The sequence below is a fragment of the Neophocaena asiaeorientalis genome, unplaced genomic scaffold (assembly GCF_003031525.2).
Source record: "Neophocaena asiaeorientalis asiaeorientalis breed wild unplaced genomic scaffold, Neophocaena_asiaeorientalis_V1.1 scaffold184, whole genome shotgun sequence".
Taxonomy (NCBI): domain Eukaryota; kingdom Metazoa; phylum Chordata; class Mammalia; order Artiodactyla; family Phocoenidae; genus Neophocaena; species Neophocaena asiaeorientalis.
The window spans coordinates 1,537,052-1,558,372 of NW_020185325.1; the positions used below are offsets into that span (position 1 = coordinate 1,537,052).

General features: G+C 38.2%; 1 protein-coding gene across 2 annotated transcripts in view; it reads left to right on the plus strand.

Annotated features, from left to right (window-relative positions):
* Positions 1-21,321, plus strand: part of VCAN (versican) — a 112,779-nt gene that overhangs the window by 14,076 nt on the left and 77,382 nt on the right. For both annotated transcript variants that reach the window (XM_024734333.1, XM_024734334.1), the window contains exons 3-5: positions 7,946-8,323; positions 11,601-11,775; positions 11,860-11,987. In XM_024734333.1, the coding sequence (XP_024590101.1) occupies positions 7,946-8,323; positions 11,601-11,775; positions 11,860-11,987 (681 nt within the window). The remainder of the gene's footprint in view (positions 1-7,945; positions 8,324-11,600; positions 11,776-11,859; positions 11,988-21,321) is intronic.

Sequence of the window (21,321 nt, forward strand, 5' to 3'; positions counted from 1 at the left end):
CCTTCCCTTCCCTTTCCTCCCCTTCCCTTCCCTTCTCTTCTCCCCACCCCCTTTCTAGTAACTGGATAAGTACACATCCACTGTTTTTGTTAGCTGTAAATTATATATCCATCTAATGAGGGTTCTGTGATTCCAGATTTGTGGACTCTGGTCTATGAAAAAAGATACTGTGCTGAGTTTCAGTGATCTGCTCCCATCAAGGGTCTCTCCAGACTCAGCTTCCACTTCTTTCTCATACTCACTCTATGCTTCCAGTCTCTGCAAGAATTTACAATTGCATTCATAGACCTTCTTATTTCCTTTTATTTACATGCAGTTCCTTCTGCTTGACAGTCCCTTCTCTTGTTCTCTACAGTTCCACTTCAGTTCATTCTTAAGACTCAAAATTTAAGTATCATTCCATCTATTCATCCATCCATCCTTCCACCTATCCACTCATTTATCCATCCATTGACAGTATTGTTTGAATACATTCTATGTGCTACATGTTAGTCTGGGTCTCCAGGGATATATCAGTGGATGAGTCATACATTGTCTTGGATTTCATTAAACCTAATCTCCTTAGTTACATGAGGTAAGCGATAAACAAGTAAACAAACAATCCAAGTACTTCCGAATAGATGAATATAAAGCAGAATGACATCATAGGAAATGGCATAGGGTGGGGGGCAGGGGGGGTGATAAAGCATCTTTGAGAAAGTCATACTTAAACTGATGTGGGAATGACGAGGAAGAGCCAGCCAGCTAAGATTTGGCCCAAGTTAGGTAGTGTGTTTGAACAACAGAAAGTTCACTGTAGTTGGAGAGCAGTGACCAAGAAGAAAGTAGGAGATACAGACAGAGAGATAGTCAGAGGTCAGTTCATATAAATAGTAACAATATCTAATACTTAGAAAAGAGCTTCCTATGAGCCAAGAACAGCTTAACATTAGCTTACTGAAACATTCATTATCCATAGAGGAAACTGAGAACCTAAGAGACTTGCTCAAAGCCACACAACCAGTAAGTAGCAGAACTGGGAGATAAACCAAGGCTGTCCCAGGAGTGTGTGAGCTTTACCTCTGTTACGTTTCTTATCTATATAGGGCATTGTAGCTTTAGAAATGACTAGATTTTATTTCCAGGAAGCACTGAAGGAAGCGCTGAAGGGTTTCAGCAGGTGAAAGACATGAGTTGATGAATGTTTTCAAAGTTCCATGTTTGCTATTCTATGTAGATTTGACTGTAGGAGAGCAAGAGTGGCAGCAGGGAGGTCATTTAGGAGGTTATTGTGGTCACCTGTATGTGAAATGGGGTGTGGCAGAAGAGCTGGAGAAGTGAATTCTCATCTCTCCAACATGGAGATGGAGGATTCAGACCAACAAATGGATCGGATGTGGTGTGGTGAGGGCAAGAGAGGAATCAAGGATGAGCTGACTTCGGACATGGCTCTCATTCCCCTTTCCAGCCAATTTAAAAGCCCTTTCTCTATGTTCCCATTGTCCCCTGTGCTGTGACATCTGTTATAGCCCATACCACTCGCTATGATAAGTTATGCTTCATTTTTCTTCCCAAGGGGAGTGTAGCTTCAAGAGAACTGTTTTTTATTTTCTAGCAGAGTTCCTGACACACTGCTAGCACTTAATCAATTTATGTGTTGAGTGAATAAGTGAATGAATAAATAAACAATGTGTGAATACCACAGTGAATGACCTGGATGGCCCTCAGAGTCTAGATCCACCAATCAAAGAGCCCAGGAGCTGTCCTTTTTAGCATTTTCAGGAAGTAAAGGTTGAAGGTCACAGAGAGGAAAGGACAATGGCATCCAGTGAAGAGGGAAGACATAGAGAGGAGATAGAGAAAAGGAGTTGGTTTGAGTGGGAAGTAATAGGAGGGAATTATAGAGAAAGTAGTGGGAGAACCTTGAGGAACAGGGCAACTCACCCTCCACTTAAAACAAAGAAAAAACTCATGCAAACAGTAGGGAAACAAAAAAACACTTATGGGATAGCTCCTTGATGGTATTTTAAAATAGTAATAATAGCTAACAGTATTGAGTGATTTCTACGTTACGCCTCGTTCTAAGTATTTTACTTTGTTATCCCTTTTTAATCTTAGCTCTCCGATGAGACACATGCTTTTATTCTCCCCATTTGACAAATGAGGAAACTGTAATACCAAAAGATTTAGAGACATAGCTAATGTAGAAGATTATACATCAATTTAGTGATTGAGCCTGTAGGTGAACCCAGGCAGTCTGGCTCCACAGTCCATGCTCTCAACCACTGTATTGTACTTTATCCCAAGCATCAAGTTCTTTGCAAATCTGTAATCACTGTTAAGAGATATCATTAGTTTGGGGCTAATTTCAGAAGAATTTTTACTTTTTCATGAGAGGGGTAAAAACTGAAAATGTAAGATCCATATGAAACAGACTTGCCAAGTTCATAGTGAATCACAGAGCAGTAACTAGTTGAGTCAACACAAGTACTCTTATCTTAAGGTTTTCTCTGTTTATGTCTACGCACGCAAAAGGTCAATAACTAATGAACACTCCATCTATTGGTTTCTGGATTTATTTTAATGCATGAAGAACTCTGCTTTAAAAATACCCTTTATATTGATTATCTAGCATTGACCCAGTTATTTGGATATTCCTCTAATATTAATAAATGCAGCCATGCACAGTTATTAGTAAATGAATGAACAAGAGAGTGACATTAATACTTGAGAGGGTGATAAATTCCCCTATACTCACTCTGACAATTATTTGGCCAAGGTCTGTGTGTGTGTTTGTTCAAATTGTGTAGATAGAATTTGCATCAACCTTGCTCTGCAGAATTTATTGGCAGAGAATGAAACATAACTGATCATTCATTGTTCAGAGATTTCTCCCTTACTGTATTCATTTAGACCACAAAATATCTGGTGGGAATAGTGAATTTTTTTTAAAGCAATTTTTTTTGAATTTTATTTTATTTATTTTTTTATACAGCAGGTTCTTATTAGTCATCAATTTTATACACATCAGTGTATACATGTCAATCCCAATCTCCCAATTAATCACACCACCACCCCCACCCACCACTGCTTTCCCCCCTTGGTGTCCATATGTTTGTTCTCTATATCTGTGTCTCTATTTCTGCCTTGAAAACTGGTTCATCTGTACCATTTTTCTAGATTCCACATATATGCGTTAATATACGGTATTTGTTTTTCTCTTTCTGACTTACTTCACTCTGTATGACAGTCTCTAGATCCATCCATGTCTCTACAAATGACCCAGTTTCATTCCTTTTTATGGCTGAGTAATATTCTGTTGCATATATGTACCACATTTTCTTTATCCATCCGTCCATTGATGGGCATTTAGGTTGCTTCCATGACCTGGCTATTGTAAATAGCGCAGCAATGAACATTGGAGTGCATGTGTCTTTTTGAATTATGGTTTTCTCTGGGTATATGCCCAGTAGTGGGATTCTTGGGTCATATAGTAATTCTATTTTTAGTTTTTTAAGGAACCTCCATACTGTTCTCCATAGTGGCTGTATCAATTTACATTCCCACCAACAGTGCAAGAGGGTTCCCTTTTCTCCACACCCTCTCCAGCATTTGTTGTTTGTAGATTAATCCTGCAACTTTACCAAATTCATTGATTAGCTCTAGTAGTTTTCTGGTGGCATTCTTAGGATTCTCTACGTATAATATCATGTCATCTGCAAACAATGACAATTTTACTTCTTTTCCAATTTGTATTCCATTTATTTCTACTTCTTCTCTGATTGCCATGACTAGGACTTCCAAAACTATGTTGAATAATAGTGGTGAGAGTGGACATCCTTGTCTTGTTCCTGATCTTAGAGGAAACGCATCGTGTTTTCATTGTCATTTGTCTCTAGGTATTTTCTGATTTCCTCTTTGATTTCTTAAGTGATCTCTTGGTTATTTAGTAACGTATTGTTTACTCTCCATGTGTTTGTGTCTTTTTACGGTTTTTTCCCTGTAATTCATTTCTCTTCTCATAGTGTTGTGGTCAGAAAAGATGCTTGATATGATTTCAATTTTCTTAAATTTACTGAGGCTTGATTTGTGACCCAAGATGTGATCTATCACTAGAGTAATCTTGTTTGTAGGTGCTTCCCTTTCATTACTCTAGGTATATCATGCCACTCCCTTCCTGCTTGTAGAGTTTCTGCAGAGAAATCAGCTGTTAACCTTATGGGAGTTCCCTTGTACGTTATTTGTCATTTTTCCCTTGCTGCTTTCAATAATTTTTCTTTGTCTTTAATATTTGCCAATTTGATTACTATGTGTCTCAGCATGTTTCTCCTTGGGTTTATCCTGTATGGGACTCTCTGCACTTCCTGGACTTGGGTGGCTATTTCCTTTTCCATGTTAGGGAAGTTTTCGACTATAATCTCTTCAAATATTTTCTCGGGCCCTTTCTCTCTCTCTACTCCTTCTGGGACCCCTATAATGAGAATGTTGTTGTGTTTAATGTTGTCCCAGAGGTCTCTTAGGCTGTCTCCATTTCTTTTCATTTTTTTTTTTTCTTTAATCTGTCCCGCAGCAGTGGATTCCACCATTCTGTCTTCCAGGTCACTTATCCGTTCTTCTGCCTTAGTTATTCTGCTATTGATTCCTTGTATTGTATTTTTCATTTCAGTTGTGTTGTTCATCTCTGTTCGTGTCTTCTTTAATTCTTCAGATCTTTTTTAAACATTTCTTGCATCTTCTCGATCTTTGCCTACATTCTTTTTCTGAGGTCCTGGATCATCTTCACTATCGTTATTCTGAATTCTTTTTCTGGAAGGTTGCCCATCTCCACTTCATTTAGTTGTTTTTCTTGGGTTTATCTTTTTCCTTCATCCAGTACATAGCCCTCTGCCTTTTCATCTTGTCTGTCCTGTGAATGTGGTTTTTGTTCCACAGTCTGCAGGATTGTAGTACTTCTTGCTTCTGCTGTCTGCCCTCTGGTGGATGAAGCTATCTAAGAGGCTTGTGCAAGTTTCCTGATGGGAGGGACTGGTTGTGGGTAGAGCTGGCTGTTGCTCTGGTGGGCAGAGCTCAGTAAAGCTTTAATCCACTCTTCTGCAGATGGGTAAGGCCTGGCTCCCTCCCTGTTGGTTGTTTGGCCTGAGGCAACCTAACACTGGATCCTACCCAGGCTCTTTGGTGGGGCTAATGGTGGACTCTGGGAGGGCTCACGCCAAGGAGTACTTCCCAGAACTTCTGCTGTCAGTGTCCTTGTCCCCACAGTGAGCCACAGCCACCCCCCTGCCTCTGCTGGAGACCCTCCAACACTAGCAGGTACGTCTGGTTCAGACTCCTATGGGGTCACTGCTCCTTCCCCTGGGTCCCAGTGAACACACTACTTTGTGTGTGCCCTCCAATAGTGGAGTCTCTGTTTCCCCCAGTCCTGTCAAAGTCCTGCAATCAAATCCCACTAGCCTTCAAAGTCTGATTCTCTAAGAATTCCTCCTCCCGTTGCTGGATCCCCAGATTGGGAAGCCTGACGTGGGGCTCAGAACCTTCACTCCAGTGGGTGGACTTCTGTGGTATAAGTGTTCTCCAGTTTGTGAGTCACCCACCCAGCAGTTATGGGATTTGATTTTATCGTGATTGCTCCCCTCCTACCGTCTCATTGTGTCTTCTCCTTTGTCTTTGGAGTGGGTATATTTTTTGGTGAGTTCCAGTATCTTCCTGTCGATAATTGTTCAGCAGTTAGTTGTGATTCTGGAGTTCTTGTAAGAGGGAGTGAGAGCACGTCCTTCTACTCCGCCATCTTGAACCAATCTCTCTAGGAATAGTGAATTTTTGTTAGCATTCATTTTTATTTCTTGCATTATCAGAGTTTCAGACAAGTTCTTGCAGGTAGCAGGGTTTTTTGTTTTGTTTTGTTTTGTTTTTTAGCATGCATAGTCAGTAAACATTATCCTCTGAACTACTAAATTTCTCTCTTAAAATATTTAGATTTGGTAAACTTAGTTCTTGTTACCCCCCAGTGCCTTACGACCCAAGGTTTCATGCACAAAAGACTTGGCCACACAGCTTCTTGTTCATCCTGTTAAGACTGGATTCTACATGAATATTTATTTACATCCAACTGAAGCTTTTAATTTTCTTGTATCTGTAAACACCCAGAACAATAAATAACCCTTGGGAAATTGCCTGTTGGTGTAAGTTTGTTCTAATATATTTTTTCATTACAGCACAGTTATTGAGTAATGCTCTAAGTGTCAGAAACCTCCCAATCAGATAGATAGATGTGAATCTCATATCTGCCCCTATACCTCTAAAATTGTGAAAAGAACTGTAACTTAGTAATAAATATTAAGGAATTGAAAGTCACTTGTCTTAAACTCATTTTAAAGGAAATCATAAAGGGTCTTATAATTTGTTGTTGTTGTTGTTGTTTTACCTGTACGCCGGCCTCTCACTGTTGTGGCCTCTCCCATTGCGGAGCACAGGCTCCGGATGCGCAGGCTCAGCAGCCATGGCTCACGGGCCCAGCCGCTCCGCGGCATGTGGGATCTTCCCGGACCGGGGCACGAACCCGTGTCCCCTGCATCGGCAGGCGGACTCTCAACCACCGCGCCACCTGGGAAGCCCAAGGGTCTTATAATTTATATCATAATTGATGTTGATGGTAAAGATGTTTATTCTCTATTTAAAAAGCAATCTTTTATTTGTGAAGTTAATGATCTATAATTCTTCAGGAAGGAAGATGGGATTTCCTAGAACATATGATGAATATAAATTAGGAGATTTTAGTTCATAAAATTTTCACCCCTTCCCTTCTCAGGACCCCGTTTCTTGGGAAAAAAGTACAAAATATCTTTTTGTTGTCTTCATCTCCCTAATGGGATCTAATCTTTTTGAAGTTAAGTTTCATTCCTTAGCATCTGTATCATTTCTAATGCATGTCCATTTTGAGATGTGTGTTACTAATGCCTTTAAGCACCAATACACCAAGTGTTAGATACATATCATTTTGTTGATTAACATTATTTCACTCCACCTAGAGGCTACTATTACTATTCATCATATTTGCATGAACTGGGAGTTCCTTGTGCACTAATGATAAATTCTATTCTTATTACCAACACATTGTCTACCCAACTAGTAGAGACTGGAAGATGGGGGAAAAAGGGAGAGGAGAGGTATAGATTCCTAGAAGTGGTGAAAGAATGTGGGTTTTTTGCATGTAATGGTATTAAATTGTGGTCAATGTGTTCTTTCTCATTAAAAGTTTAAGGGCTTTAACAGAAAGGCATTCTGTAGATTAATACTTTAGAAGGTTAGGTGAACAGATGCTAACTCCCCCTCCCCACCCCCACCCGCCCCCAGGATATAATCTAGAGGTAATGTTTCACTGCAAAGTGATTGCAGCTGGATTTCTCATTACAATGAAAGTCTTTGGTTCAAACACTGAACCAAAGAGCATTCTTCAAGTGCTGGGCTTCCCCCTGTTCCAGTCTACTGAAGTATGTTTTAAAATTTTCACTTCCCCTTTGAGTTGTTTTCATTTCCTCTAAGGTAATGTGGCAGTTATCTTAATCATTTTTCTTCTTCTGACCTGTAGACTTAAATTTGTTTTTAAACTATTCTTCCTAACATTGGTCCAGTCTTTTAAACCTGCATTGCTTAAGTCTAGTCTTCTCTTGCACTTGATTGCTTGTCTTCCTACACTTGCCTTATTTTATCACTTATTTTGTTCATGTTTAACACTAAGTTACAAATACTTTAAAATGAATGCCATATTTTTAGCACATAAAAAATTAAGCATTATTAATCCCTGTCTTTGTTATAAAACATTACTGAAATTGTGTACTATTCTCTGTATATAAAATCATTCTAATTATTTCACATATTGAGGATATAAGCAACCCCCTGTAATGGTTCTTATCCATTCACATATTTAATAGACTCAGTTTGTTAATTTAGTATTTTCTCTTTCCTCTAGTCAAAGTGGAAAAAAGCCCACCTGTTAAGGGCTCCCTCTCTGGAAAAGTCAACCTACCTTGTCATTTTTCAACCATGCCTACCTTACCACCCACTTACAACACCACCAGCGAATTTCTCCGAATCAAATGGTCTAAGATTGAATTGGACAAGAATGGAAAAGATTTAAAGGAGACTACTGTTCTCGTGGCCCAAAATGGGAATATCAAGATTGGTCAGGGCTACAAAGGGAGAGTGTCAGTGCCTACACATCCCGAGGACGTGGGCGATGCCTCACTCACCATGGTCAAACTGCTGGCCAGTGATGCAGGCCTCTACCGCTGCGATGTCATGTATGGGATTGAAGACACACAGGACACAGTGTCTTTGGCTGTGGAGGGTAAGGCTTTGGGAATCTAGAAGAAGGTAGTATAACACGATACCTGGTTCAGAAATGTGGTGAAACAATATTCAAAAGTAGCCATTGCTCAGGATTTGGACAAGGGGAAAAACATTAATCAACACAACAGTCTATGTCTTTCACCAAAAATGAACTGTTATTTGTTCAGGAATCAAGGAAGGTGACTTTATACTAGATATAATGAATACCTCAAGACATGGTTTATAGCTCAAGAATCATTACTTCATTATTGAGACCTATCAGTGGTTATTTTTTAATACTGTAAAGGCTGTTCTACATTTTGTTTTATTTTAACATATGTGTATATGTGCATATACATGCATACACATACACACATATAGATATATACATGCACACACACAGGAAAAAACCCCTTTCCTTCTTTTTCACACTCTCCTAGCATGATTATTAAAATCTTTGAATTTGCTTTTAAGAAATATAAATTATATCTTAACTTACATTGAAGAAATAAGGCACCTAATAAGTACCATGGTATATATCACAGTGCTTTGAAAAAGCTAGGACTCAATAAACATTTGAATTGGATCAAAACAAGAACTCAGTGAATTTTTTTTAAGGTCAATGCACTGGTTGTTGTCCACTGTCTTGCAATGAGACATTTTAGTTTTAGCCCACGTTGAGCGGTGGTTTGTATGTCATTTGAATTTAAGTTAGGAGACAAAGCAAAGAAAAATTGCTTTAATTGGGTACACACATAATGCCATAGCTCTTGGAAGAAAAATATTTTGGCAAGTTATTAAGCAAAATTCTAATACCCAGACATGATGGAACAGATTTTTCTTCCAACCCTCCACTTCCCTATAAAATATTTACCTTTCAGAAATATATACAAAGGGTTTTATTAAAACTCTTTCTTGTGTAGCCAAAAGGAAATATTTTGAATTTCAGATGTGACAGATTAATTTTCTGAACATCCTTTTCCATTCAGATTCTATTGCTCCCTTCTATAAATCTATTTTTATGTTTTCCAGGCATCCACTAAACACCCTGGGCTCTTTGCTCTTTTAACCTTTTTATCATTCACTTTGGTTTGTCTAGTATTGTTTTTTCTACTGATCTCTCTCTTCCTCTTTTTGTATAATGTAACATACACTATCTATCTATCTATCTATATATATATATATATATATATATGGTGTTAGATACACATTGCATATAAATTTATATATACATATATGTTTTTAAAATCCCACAAGAAGTTTACAACTTCTTACAATTTTCATCATTAAAGAATTAGCAGTGGATTTGCCCCTTGCCCCCTTTGAAACAATGAAAATCCTCCACTTAATCTCCTTAGCCCCATGAGGTCTTCAAATTATCCCAGCAATTGCAGATACTTATACAGCCTGGTATTCCCAAGGAGGCCCCTTTGTGCCCCCTTACTGCCAATCTTCAGGGCACATGGAAGATTTTTAATTACCAAGAAGGCTATTTGAAGCTTTGATCAACATAAGACTAATTTAAAACCATTCAAAGTCTGGCTTAAGCCTTAGAGATCATTATAAACTATCTTTCATACTTACTAGATAGCACCATATATACTTCCTGGTACTTTTAGAGTCATTCTACAAAGCTACAGATTTTATGAAACGCATTTGATCAGTTTTTTCTCTGCAATGTCAGAAATGGGAAAATGAATGTTAGTTGTCAATGCATCTACTTGGTGCCTCTGCAGATCTTTCTGTATTGACACTGATCAGAGGTGCTTATTTATGACATGGCTAGTCTGTTCCCTGTAGATACTTTATTGGCACATACCTGTTTTGGAAGAGAGAGACAATCTAAGGATAGGCATGTGGGAGACAGTCTTATAGCTAGAAGTCAGGCTGTAAGAGAGAGAGGGAGAGAGAGAGAGAGAGAGAGAGAGAGAGAGAGAGAGAGAGAGAGAGAGAGAGAGAGAGTTTTTAAAAAAGCCAAGAAAGAAATATGTGTGTGTGTGTGTGTGTGTGTGTGTGTGTGTGAGAGAGAGAGAGAGAGAGAGAGAGAGAGAGAGGGAGAGAGACTTGTTGTCAACTCCAGGAAATTACTAGGAATAAAAGGAGAGTGGAAGATATCTTGGAAACCAAAATTAATTCTGCCTAACAAAACAGTGGTCTTAAATGATATGACTCAATAAAATCTCATCCATAAGACCCAATTACCCCAATTTCTATTTTCCAGTGACTTCCTAGGCACATTTGCTTGACTCACTTTGCTCTTTTATGAAAACGAGTCACCATATTTACTCCAGTTAAAAATGGAGATGCTCTTGCTGAAGTAGGAGAAGAGGACCAAAGCTCCACCCCCTCAGCTGCTCTTTCTTCAGGCCTTTGACAGTTCTTTAGCCCTGAAACACAGTTCAAGAACCACTAGTTTATGTTACTCCTAAAATACAACGAAGTGGAATTTGAGGCACATATCAGGATGCCTGGCTTCTGCCTATGGGAGTCTGGAGAATTTTATTTCAGGCCTCCTTTGGGATAAAAATCATACATCTTACCTGTCAAAGCGGAGACCCTAAATTATGAATATGGTAAACTTTTATCACAGCAGTCTATCCGACATTTGAAAATTCTTTATCTAATTTGACCTTCCTATCAATCAAATAACCTAAGCAATATTAGTTATACTTTATGAAGGGGAAAATTAAGACTTATATATGATTAAGGAGCAAATTAGGGATTGGAACAGGCCTTCTCACTCATACCTAGTCCAGCATCTTTTCCATTTTAGTATATTGTCTCTGGAAGTAAATATTACAATGTTTCATGTTTGTAGGAAGTGGTACTGGTGAAGGCTCCATGTGCTTCTATTGAGTTGGCCCTGAGTAAAAACATGAAGTAGGAGAAGTTGATTTTGTGGCCCCCTTAACTCTTTGTATCTCTTGCAGCACCTACCCCATTTAATTGTCCAAGGTTCCCATAATAGCCTGAATACTACCTGCAGTTAGGACAACTAGTCACCATTTGGGATTTAGTGGCTTAAATCTTTTTTTTTTAGATTGTTTACATGGGAACAGAAAATTCTTGAAACTCTCTAATGGAGCAGAATAGGACACCTAAGTGAACAACATTTCTGGGGCTCCTCAGATCACCATAATTTTGCATAATGCTACGTAAAATAAAGTAAACATAAAGAAGTATCATGATGTTATTACCGAGTTAGCAAGTAATTTGACGAACTACTCCAATGAGAAACTACACAGTATGGTGGGAGACTTGAACTTGCCCATAATTGTTTGCTGCTATCTTTGCAGGGGTTGTGTTTCACTACAGGGCAGCGACCAGCAGGTACACTCTGAATTTTGAGATGGCACGGAAGGCTTGTTTGGATGTTGGGGCTGTCATAGCAACCCCAGAGCAGCTATATGCCGCCTATGAAGATGGATTTGAACAATGTGACGCAGGCTGGCTGTCTGATCAGAGTGTTAGGTGAGCGGTCTGGGGGCCACCAGGTTTAATTCATCTATTTGGAGTGAGAATAAAGTGCTACCTACTAGTCCTTTATTTCCCCAGGTATCCCATCCGGGCTCCCCGAGAAGGCTGTTATGGAGATAAGATGGGGAAGGAAGGAGTCAGGACCTATGGGCTCCGTGCTACTCATGAAACTTATGATGTGTATTGTTACGTGGACCATCTGGACGGTAAGATGTTCAAATTTCTATAGCTTCATTTGACCTAAGAAAATTAAGGAAAGACTGGGAGCACGTGGGGATAGAGCAAGTCTTCATGCTTGTTTGGATTCCAAACAGCAACATTTAGTTTAAATAACCGTATGATTCTGTGGTGAAATAAGCTTAAATTAAAGTGGAAAGAGAACGAGGGCTGTGTAAATGGTTATGTAGGTTTGAAATGTCTTTAGTTAATGGCAGGTTTGCTTTCAGTCATGCTGCCATTGGACTGTTTCCAATACACTTTTAGAGCATTAAGAATAGAAACCTGTAAGGGTGGTACCTATTCTTGTAAGAACTTCAGGTAAAATCCTGTGATGACAAACCACTGTGAATCCAAGTGCTGATAAACACTCCGAAGTGCAGCTGAGTCAGGCAAACTAGCCCGGGAAGGATTTTCATGGTTTGCTTCTCCTTGTGTTCACTTTGCTACACTAATATTTAGAGCAATCATTCATTCATTCAACCAATGAACATATTAAAAGAAAACACCTGCTGTGTGATAGGTACTCTGCTCGTAGTTAGGACTATGAAGCCAAGTAAGATACAAGCCTCGCTTTAGAGATGCTTAGAGTCTGATTGATTCTGGCACTATCATTTCTCACTTAGCATGAGTTAGATTCTTAGAAACAAGTTTGAGTTCTCTTGTGGCGATGTTATCTAAGGACACGATGCAGTTTTATTATAAGAATAGAAATTTCAGTGACTTTTGAAGTGGAATTTCATTTGTAGCAACAGGTATCTTAGAAGCCTAAATATATAAATAGAAGTATTGCATTGAGTTATACTTTTAATTTTGGCTGGCTCCCCGAGAAAAGAATGATCTCAATTTTCTTATGCGTAAAATAAGGAAGTAGGACTAGATAACTTCCATAGTCCCTTCCAACATTAAAATTCTATGATTCTATGAACTGAAAAAATAACCTCAGAGACTGAAGGCTAGAAAATAAGCAGCTTATATTTGCCTAATGCCCTAAATTTGAATAGGATGGCCTGCTTCCAAGAAAGCTACTAAGTGTGGTTCTCTAGCATCTTAACATTCTTATTATAACTATTATTTAAGACTGATAAATGTGTTTTCTAAACCATAACTTTGATACTAACAGTTTCCATTTTTTACAAGGACAAAGGGAAAAGATATGTAAAATCCATGCTATGAGATATAGATAGATAGATATAGCTTAGCTCCTTCCTTTAAATTTAATTTTATTTTAAATTTAGTTAACTTTTTTCATAGAATAGGAGATGGTCGGTAGGGGATTCTGGTTCTAGGAAATTAATTTGGTTATTGCTATCTCAGTAAGATGGAAATTTGTATTCAAATTCACTAAGGTGGAATTTGTTTTATCACTGTGGTTCTCCTTTGGAATAATATCTATTAGAGTGATAGTTATAAAAATTTCTGGAACACTGATAATGCTGGAACTAAACCAGAGATAGTTTTTGAAAAAGTATACATAACTTCTAATTACCTAAAAGATCTTTACTAAATATAATTGAAATGTGGTTTTCAAGTATAAATCCGTGGCCAGTTTGATCCCAATATGAAAAAGCATCACAAGCCAGACTTCTTGATGGAAAGACAGGCTTAAGTATTTACAATGCTCCTGGAAGGAGCACCTAGGGGCCCCTCTGCATGGCTCTTCTTCAGTCTTATCCTGATGGAGCTACTGAAACCCCAGTCTCTAAGGCTGCAGAATCCCTAACTTCTTTGAAGGCCAGAGGACTTTCTGCTTATGCAGAAGTTCCAGAAATTCCATGTCCTGTACAAATTCTGTGTGAGATACTCTGGACAGGTCTTGGTGGTAAAAGCCCTACCAAGGATTCCTAGCCACATTGTACCCGTTGAGAGCTGGCTTCCCAAAATCTGTTCAGAGGATCAAAACTAGTGTTCAGGGAAAATTGAACTCTGTCAGAAGAGTCATTCTGAGGATGTACGCGTACACCACAATGAGAAGGATTTATTAGTCATACAGGAATTCTTCTCCACCTCCATAAACATCGCCACTTCTAGGGCAACTGGTATTGGTCAAACCAGTCTCTCCTCCAGTGTAACCCAACTGTATTTCATACAGTTGTATATTTACTTGGGATAACTGTTCTATATATTTGATAATTGAAAACTTGTAATGTATAATATAGCATAACTTTAGTTGGAGTATTTATACCAAAACAACAGAATTTGAACTTTTTGTCCTATCACATAACAGCTGGAAGAAAAAGATAAAAGAATTAAGTATAAATAGGAATTCAAGCACTGGCTGAAATTTGTGTCAGCAGAGTAACAAGACGCCCTGACATGGGCAACCTTGGGAACCTATCGCCTCTCCTTCTCTGGCCTATATTTTCCATGTTAGCCCTACCCTTTGGCTTTTCTTTCACCTGGAACAGCTACCACCCTACTATTCCAATTCCCTGACCTTCACACAAGCTTCCCAACACTTGGATGTGTCTGTACTATGGGCTGTCACACTGATCCCATATCCTCTTCTTAAGTCCTAGTTGGTCTCTCTCACCTTTACCATTCTCAATCTTTGAATGTGTGACTATAATCACCCTCCTGCAAATGTTTGCTTATTCCTCCATCTCTCCTACTAGACCATGGATTCTGGGAGGGAAGGAATCATGTGTATCTCCACTATGTCCTTGGCACATAGTAGGTGCTCCATAGATGGAGTTGAATAAAATGAGTGAATTAATAAATTAACCCCCAAACTAAGTGCCCACTATACTCACATCGCTTTACACTTGCCCTTTGGATAACTTCACACATCTCCGGGCTTCATCACAATTCTACTTCCCAGTTTTTCATTGCTCCAATGTCCTTACTGGTTCATTTAATTTCACTTTTGCTCTTTTGTGTGTAAATAAGTCAAATGCCTTGTGGGATGAACAGGACACAAAGAGACACCAAACAAACAAAAAAAAAATGAAAAATGATAAGTTTTAGTTTTGCATGTCTAGCCCTGAACTCTCTTCTGAATTCCATACCCACAGTTCTAGTTTGCGAATCATTTTTTAAAAAATTATTTATTTATTATTATTATTATTATTTTTGGCTGCACTGGGTCTTCGTTGCCATGCAAGGGCTTTTCTCTAGTTGGGGCAAGCGGGGCTACTCTTCGTTGCGGTGCGCGGGCTTCTCATCACAGTGGCCTCTCTTGTTGCGGAGCACGGGCTCTAGGCGCATGGGCTTCAGTAGTTGTGGCACGTGGGCTCAGTAGTTGTGGCTCTGGGGCTCTAGAGCACAGGCTCAGTAGTTGTGGCGCATGGGCTTAGTTGCTCCGCGGCATGTGGGATCTTCCCGGACCAGGGCTTGAGCCTGTGTCCCCTGCATTGGCATGCAGATTCTTAACCACTGTGCCACCAGACACGTCCCTGTGAATCATGTGTGTGTCTCATCTCTGGTTTTCTGTTTTATCTCACAAATAATCCCCAAGCCTTTAACAGTTCTTCAGGGGACCTGTTTTATGACCATCAAAGCATGTAAACACCATGGCCATTATCATTCCCCTACTCAGCATTGTGTAGTGTGAATTTCCTGTTGCCTTCCTTCCTCCTTGAGGACCTGCAAAGCCCCTCAATCCTGGCTTGGGAGTAACCTATTCAACTCTGTTTCCCTCTCTCCAAAATGATGCCACATATGTGCACCAGTCATGCACAGACCCTCTGCTACCTCCTGCCAGCAGCTCTGCTTTGATCCTCTCTGAAAACACAAGCCTCTCCCCTTTCCAGCATTCTACTCTTCCCTCTGCCTATGAACAGACTGCCTCCAAGAGCCCATCTTTGCCTCTTCCAGCTCACACTGACATTTCCTGATTCTGAACTCCCACTTTTCTTAGTTAGTTCCACATATCTGGTGTTTAATTCTTCTCTGGTTGCTTTATGTTCATCAGACACAAACTATTACCTGTTATTTTTATTTCTGAAAAACTTCTGTAAGCTCCTGATAGAGATAAGGCCATAGTCATCTTCTGTAACTTTCCCAACCACAATGAAGAACCTATTCCAGTAATAGTCACATCACAGTTACTCAAGAACTACTTGGTGGTAATTGTAGTATTTCTCCAGACTTTGTCTCTTTCAGAGGCTGTCTCCACCATGCTACCATTTCTACAGTACTTGAAAAAAATGCCAAGCTTTGTCCACCAAACTTACTAAAACATCTTTTTTTTTTTAAATTGGATCACCATGATACTAGTTTTTTCTCTTTGAATTTCTCCTCTCACTCTTTTCTGTGGTGTCTCTTAGAAATAATTCCTTCCTAGAGACACTCTTTTCTCCTTTCCAGCCTCTCACAGTCATGGCCCTTTCTCGCATTCCCAGCCAACTGTCCTCTCTGGCACCGGTTCCTTTGTCCCTATTCACAAATTACAGGTTTATTTTTCTACTGCTTCCTCATGTCAAAATCCAGGATAGATCTATCACCTCTATGACTTGTCTAATGCCTCCACGTCATGCTTGTGTCTGACCTAGAACCAAAAACAACCTTTCATTTTTCTCTTAATGAGCTCCTTTAGATATGAAAAGCTAAACATTTAGGTAAAAGCCTGAATGTCATTAAACAGGTCTTAGAGCAAGGCTTAGTTCCAGCTTCTTTAGTGTCTTTGATAGGATCAAAATCAGATATATCAAATCTGGAAACTGTGTGAGTTCCTGCCTGTGGATGCTCAGATTGACTTAATTTTGATGGAATTTACAGCATGTAATCTAGAGAGTACTTCACCAATGGGAGTTATTTAAGAATTAGTGATAACTGGGTTTATTCAGTTAAAAGCCCCATGTCAGCTAGAATAGCTTCCTGCACACCCTGGTTCAGCAGATGGGTTCAAATATTGATTTTGGATTATAGAACCTCTCCACATTGGTTGAGGTTGGTGCTAGAAGATGCTGAAACTTTTTAGTTATTCTCTGTAGAACTCACAGAATCATAGATCACAGCTATAGCTGTGGGTTCCCAAATAGACTTTAGATGTTAACACACCTTGCTAAGGATTCGAAACTCAACTTGGAGTTGTTTTTGTTTAAGTGTTTGAATGGTCTAGCTAAGAGCCACTGAGGAAGGTGACCAGGCATGGCACCCTGCAGCACCTATGGAAAATGCGTCCTCATTCAGTATGGTGACTTGAATAGGTTAACTGTGAGGTAGCTCCATAGGTAGGGTAAGGAAAGAAACAATTTATTGTATGTGGTTGCATTGCCATTTAACTTAATTCTCACAAAAACCTTGACAGGCATTTATTTAAAACCTTTATTTTTACACATAAGGAAACTAAGGCACAGAGGTTAAGTGACTGGATATACACTCTTTTTCCTGTTCTACCATAGTCACTTTTCAGGACCACCAAAGATTCCCCAGTAGAGCAACAGGTAGTCTTACAAACCAAGAGGATCAAAGTGCTCTTTTTTTTTTTTTTAAACATCTTTATTGGGGTATAATTGCTTTACAATGGTGTGTTAGTTTCTGCTTTACAACAAAGTGAATCAGCTATACATATACATATGATCCCATATGTCTTCCCTCTTGCGTCTCCCTCCCTCCCACTCTATCTCATTTTTAAAGTGCATAGATAGAAGAGCTCCAAACTCCGGAACTCCACACTCCAGAGACCCTCCTTTCGACCTGCCACCCAAAGTGCTCTTAAAGCTCCCCCAAATCTCTGATTTCTCACATAAAAATATCCTAATTCTTATTTGAGTAATGATTGCATTCCTGTTTGGATTGCAGTGATTGGACTTGCTGGGTTAAATGATAACTCTTTTTTTTAACTTTTTGAGGAACTGTTTTAAAATTCTTACCAGCAGTACATTAGGGTCCTGATACTTTCATTCTTGCCAACATTTGTTTTCACCTGACTTTTTGATTATAACCATCCTAATGTGTGTATAATGCTATCTCATTGTGGTTTTGATTTGTATTTCCCTGATAGCTAATTATGTTGAGCAACTTTTCCTTTATGACTATTGGCCGTTTACATATTTTCTTGGAGAAATACCTATTCAGAACCTTTGCCCATTTTAAACTGGGTACTTGTCTTTTTGTTATTGAGTTGTAAGAGTTCTTTGTATACTCTAGATTCAAGGGAGCCTATTCAGATACATGATTTGTAAATATTTTCTCCCATTTGCCTATCTGTATTTTTACTTTTTCAATGGGATCCTTTGACACACAAAGATTTTAATTTTGATGAAGTCCAATATCTACTTTTTCTTTGATAGTTTGTGCCTTTGGCGCCATATCTAAGAACACATTACCAAATCCCGAGTCATGAAGACTTACTTCTGTGTTTGCTTCTAAGAATTGTAGTTTTAAGTTTTACTTTTATTTTTATCTATTTTAAGTTATTTTTTGTATATGGTGTAAGGTAAGAGTCCAAATCCATTCTTTGGTATGTGGATTTTCAGTTATTCCAGAACTATTTGTTAAAAAGACTATTCTTTCCTCATTTAAGGGCCTTGGCACCCTGTTGAAAATCAGTTGATCGTAGATATATGGTTTTATTTCTGGACTCTCATTGATCTATATGTCTATACTTATGTCAGTACCACATAGTGTTGAATACTATTGCTTTGTAGTAAATTTTGAAATTGGAAAATATGAGACCTCCAACTGTGTTCTTCTTTTTCAAAATTTTTTTACCTCTTCTGGGCACCTTGAGTTCCCATATGATTTTTAAGATCAGCTTGTCAGTTTCTACAAAGAAGCCAGGTGAGCGTGAACTGAATCTCCAGATCATTTGAGGTATATTGTCATCTTAACAATATTAAGTCTTCTGATCCATAAACATGTGATTTTTTTCCATCTTTTTTTTAGATTCTTTACTTTCAACGATGTTTTATAGCTTTTATAGCTTTCAGAGTATAAGTTTTGCTGTACTTTTGTTAAATTTAATCCTAAATATTTTATTCTTTTTGATGCAAATGCAAATGGAATTTTCTTTATTTCTTTTTCTGATTGTTCATTGGAAGTGTATAGAAATATAATTGATTTTTTTATATTGGTCTTATATATTGTATCCTACAACCTTGCTGAAATTGCTTATTAGTTCTAATAGTTTTTTTAATGGAATCCTTAGGATTTTCTATATACAGTCCCTTTTATTTTATAATGTTACCTTCAATAAGTAGAAAGTAGAAATGTCTTTACATAAAACCCTTGAAACATGTGACAGTCATTTGCTTTAAGGTTTTGATATCAATTTCTGGAATTCTAAATCGGAAGAGCTTCTTTGGAAATACAGTGGCCATTTAACTCTCAGCTGTGAAAAGTAAAAAACAAACTAGGCTGATTCTCCTGTGTTGCCCTGCAGCCATACTGAGCCTGTCAAACCAAATAACACATTCAATCTCATATATTTTGAAGATTCAGACATCCAGAAATGTTTTAGAACCTCTTTCTCACTCTAATTAAAATCTTACTGCTCTGTCATTGGGAAAGAATGAGATCCGACATCCTGCAAACCATAAAAATATGTTTAAATTTTAGTGGGATTTCCTGTGTCTTTAAACCTTTCAAATGACATATATAAGATCTTGTGTAATAACACATTGACAAATATGTGGATTCCCTTTCCCATGAATATGATCTGATTTAGAGAATGTTAACTGACTATCACAGCTGACTGATGACAATTCTCTAAAATTAATTAGAGGTTAAAATTTTCAAAACCCAGTGTCTATGCTTTAAGCCACATTATGCGTCTACTTCAGCCTAAAACAAGTGAGAAATTTGAAAGGTGCTGACCTGGCTTTCCAGTCTCATTACCCCTCAAATGAGAAACATTGCCAGCCTAACACTAGAATTGGATGAAGTTACCTTGGCAGCCCCAGAAGTTTTCTTGTCACTGTTAACAGAAGGTTTGTTTCTGTACAGGTTAAAGGATCAGATCTTAGGGGGAATTGACATGCTTTTGAATTACCTACAAATATTGGCTGTCAAGAGATTATATAGTAGTGTAGGTTAGCTGTTAACCAACCACGTACAGCTGATGGATTTCGTGATCCAGGATAATGAGTATTAGTCTTTATTGCTTTGATCTTGTATATATAGACATGGACAAAAGAGAAAGAGAAAGAGAGAAAAGAGAAGAAGCTTCCTTTGGAAAAAAAAAAGTCAGAAACTTTAAACCTAGTAATAATTATGTTGAATTGTCTTTATCACCATAATACTTGCCATATACTCTAAGTGGTTTTATCCTATGGGCATTTCATGTGACTCTTTCCAGTTCACACACCATATCTACTTTTGGACACATTTATTACTTATATACCATTTTGGCCCACATTGCAATGAAATGTAGTAACAATCACAAATCTTGAACTTCCTTACAGTGAACAAAAAATCAGGAAGTTCTGTTCTCAGATGGGCAAAGGGATTCATGATTAGTTTATAAGAATTGATTTTCAGACCAGACAGTTCAGGATAGAAAGGTTATGAGCACAAATAAACAGGATAAATATAAACATTGATCACACAACCCAGAAAATAGACGCATCTAGATACTTGTGGTGATATATCAGCTTTGACTACCACAGACAGCGGCCTATCAGCTGCAGTCCAGGAAAGAATTGAATAATTATCTGTGATCTGCTGATGCCAATTCCCCGTTTCACCTTGGTGATCTCAGGGAATTTTCAGTAGAAGAAACATATCCTACCTTAGCTTTGCTCTGGACCCAGGCTCTTTCATAATTTTTCTGAGCTACTCCTGAGTATAAAGTCTAGCTTTTGAACAGTGTAGGTCATCTTAATGTTTTGATTTGTTTTCGTCATTGCTTGCCATTTTAGTATCTGTCATTTTAAAGTCTGCTAAGAAATAGCTTTTCCATTTAGCAATCAGAAGTGTGGAAAAATAACATTCATGGTCCACTTTCCAGGGAGTCTTTTAGCAGTTACTTGTCAAATTTAAGTATTTTTTTCTTAATATTTCTGATGATGTTAATTCCTATGATTAAGACGAATTTAGTTTGTAGAATGTCACCACATATTAAAGTCTCACCAGCAATGTCTTCCAGTTTCTTCTAGGACATCCCTGGAAAGTTGGAATAACAGGAATAACTCAAAGCCAGATCATTTAACTTGAAATTTTGGAAAATTAGAGGTTATATATGTTTTCTATATGAACATGCAAATTATCCTGAGTGTGAAATCCTCTGTTCTGCATTATAGTTTATGTGTGTACTAATGCAAATATATGTGTATACATGTCAGTAAATTCTTACTTACAACTTAAGTCAGCTTGGCATTTTACCTTAAGTCATGCATCGTTTTGTGTATAAAGGATATTTTGCGCATTTCTTTCCTGACA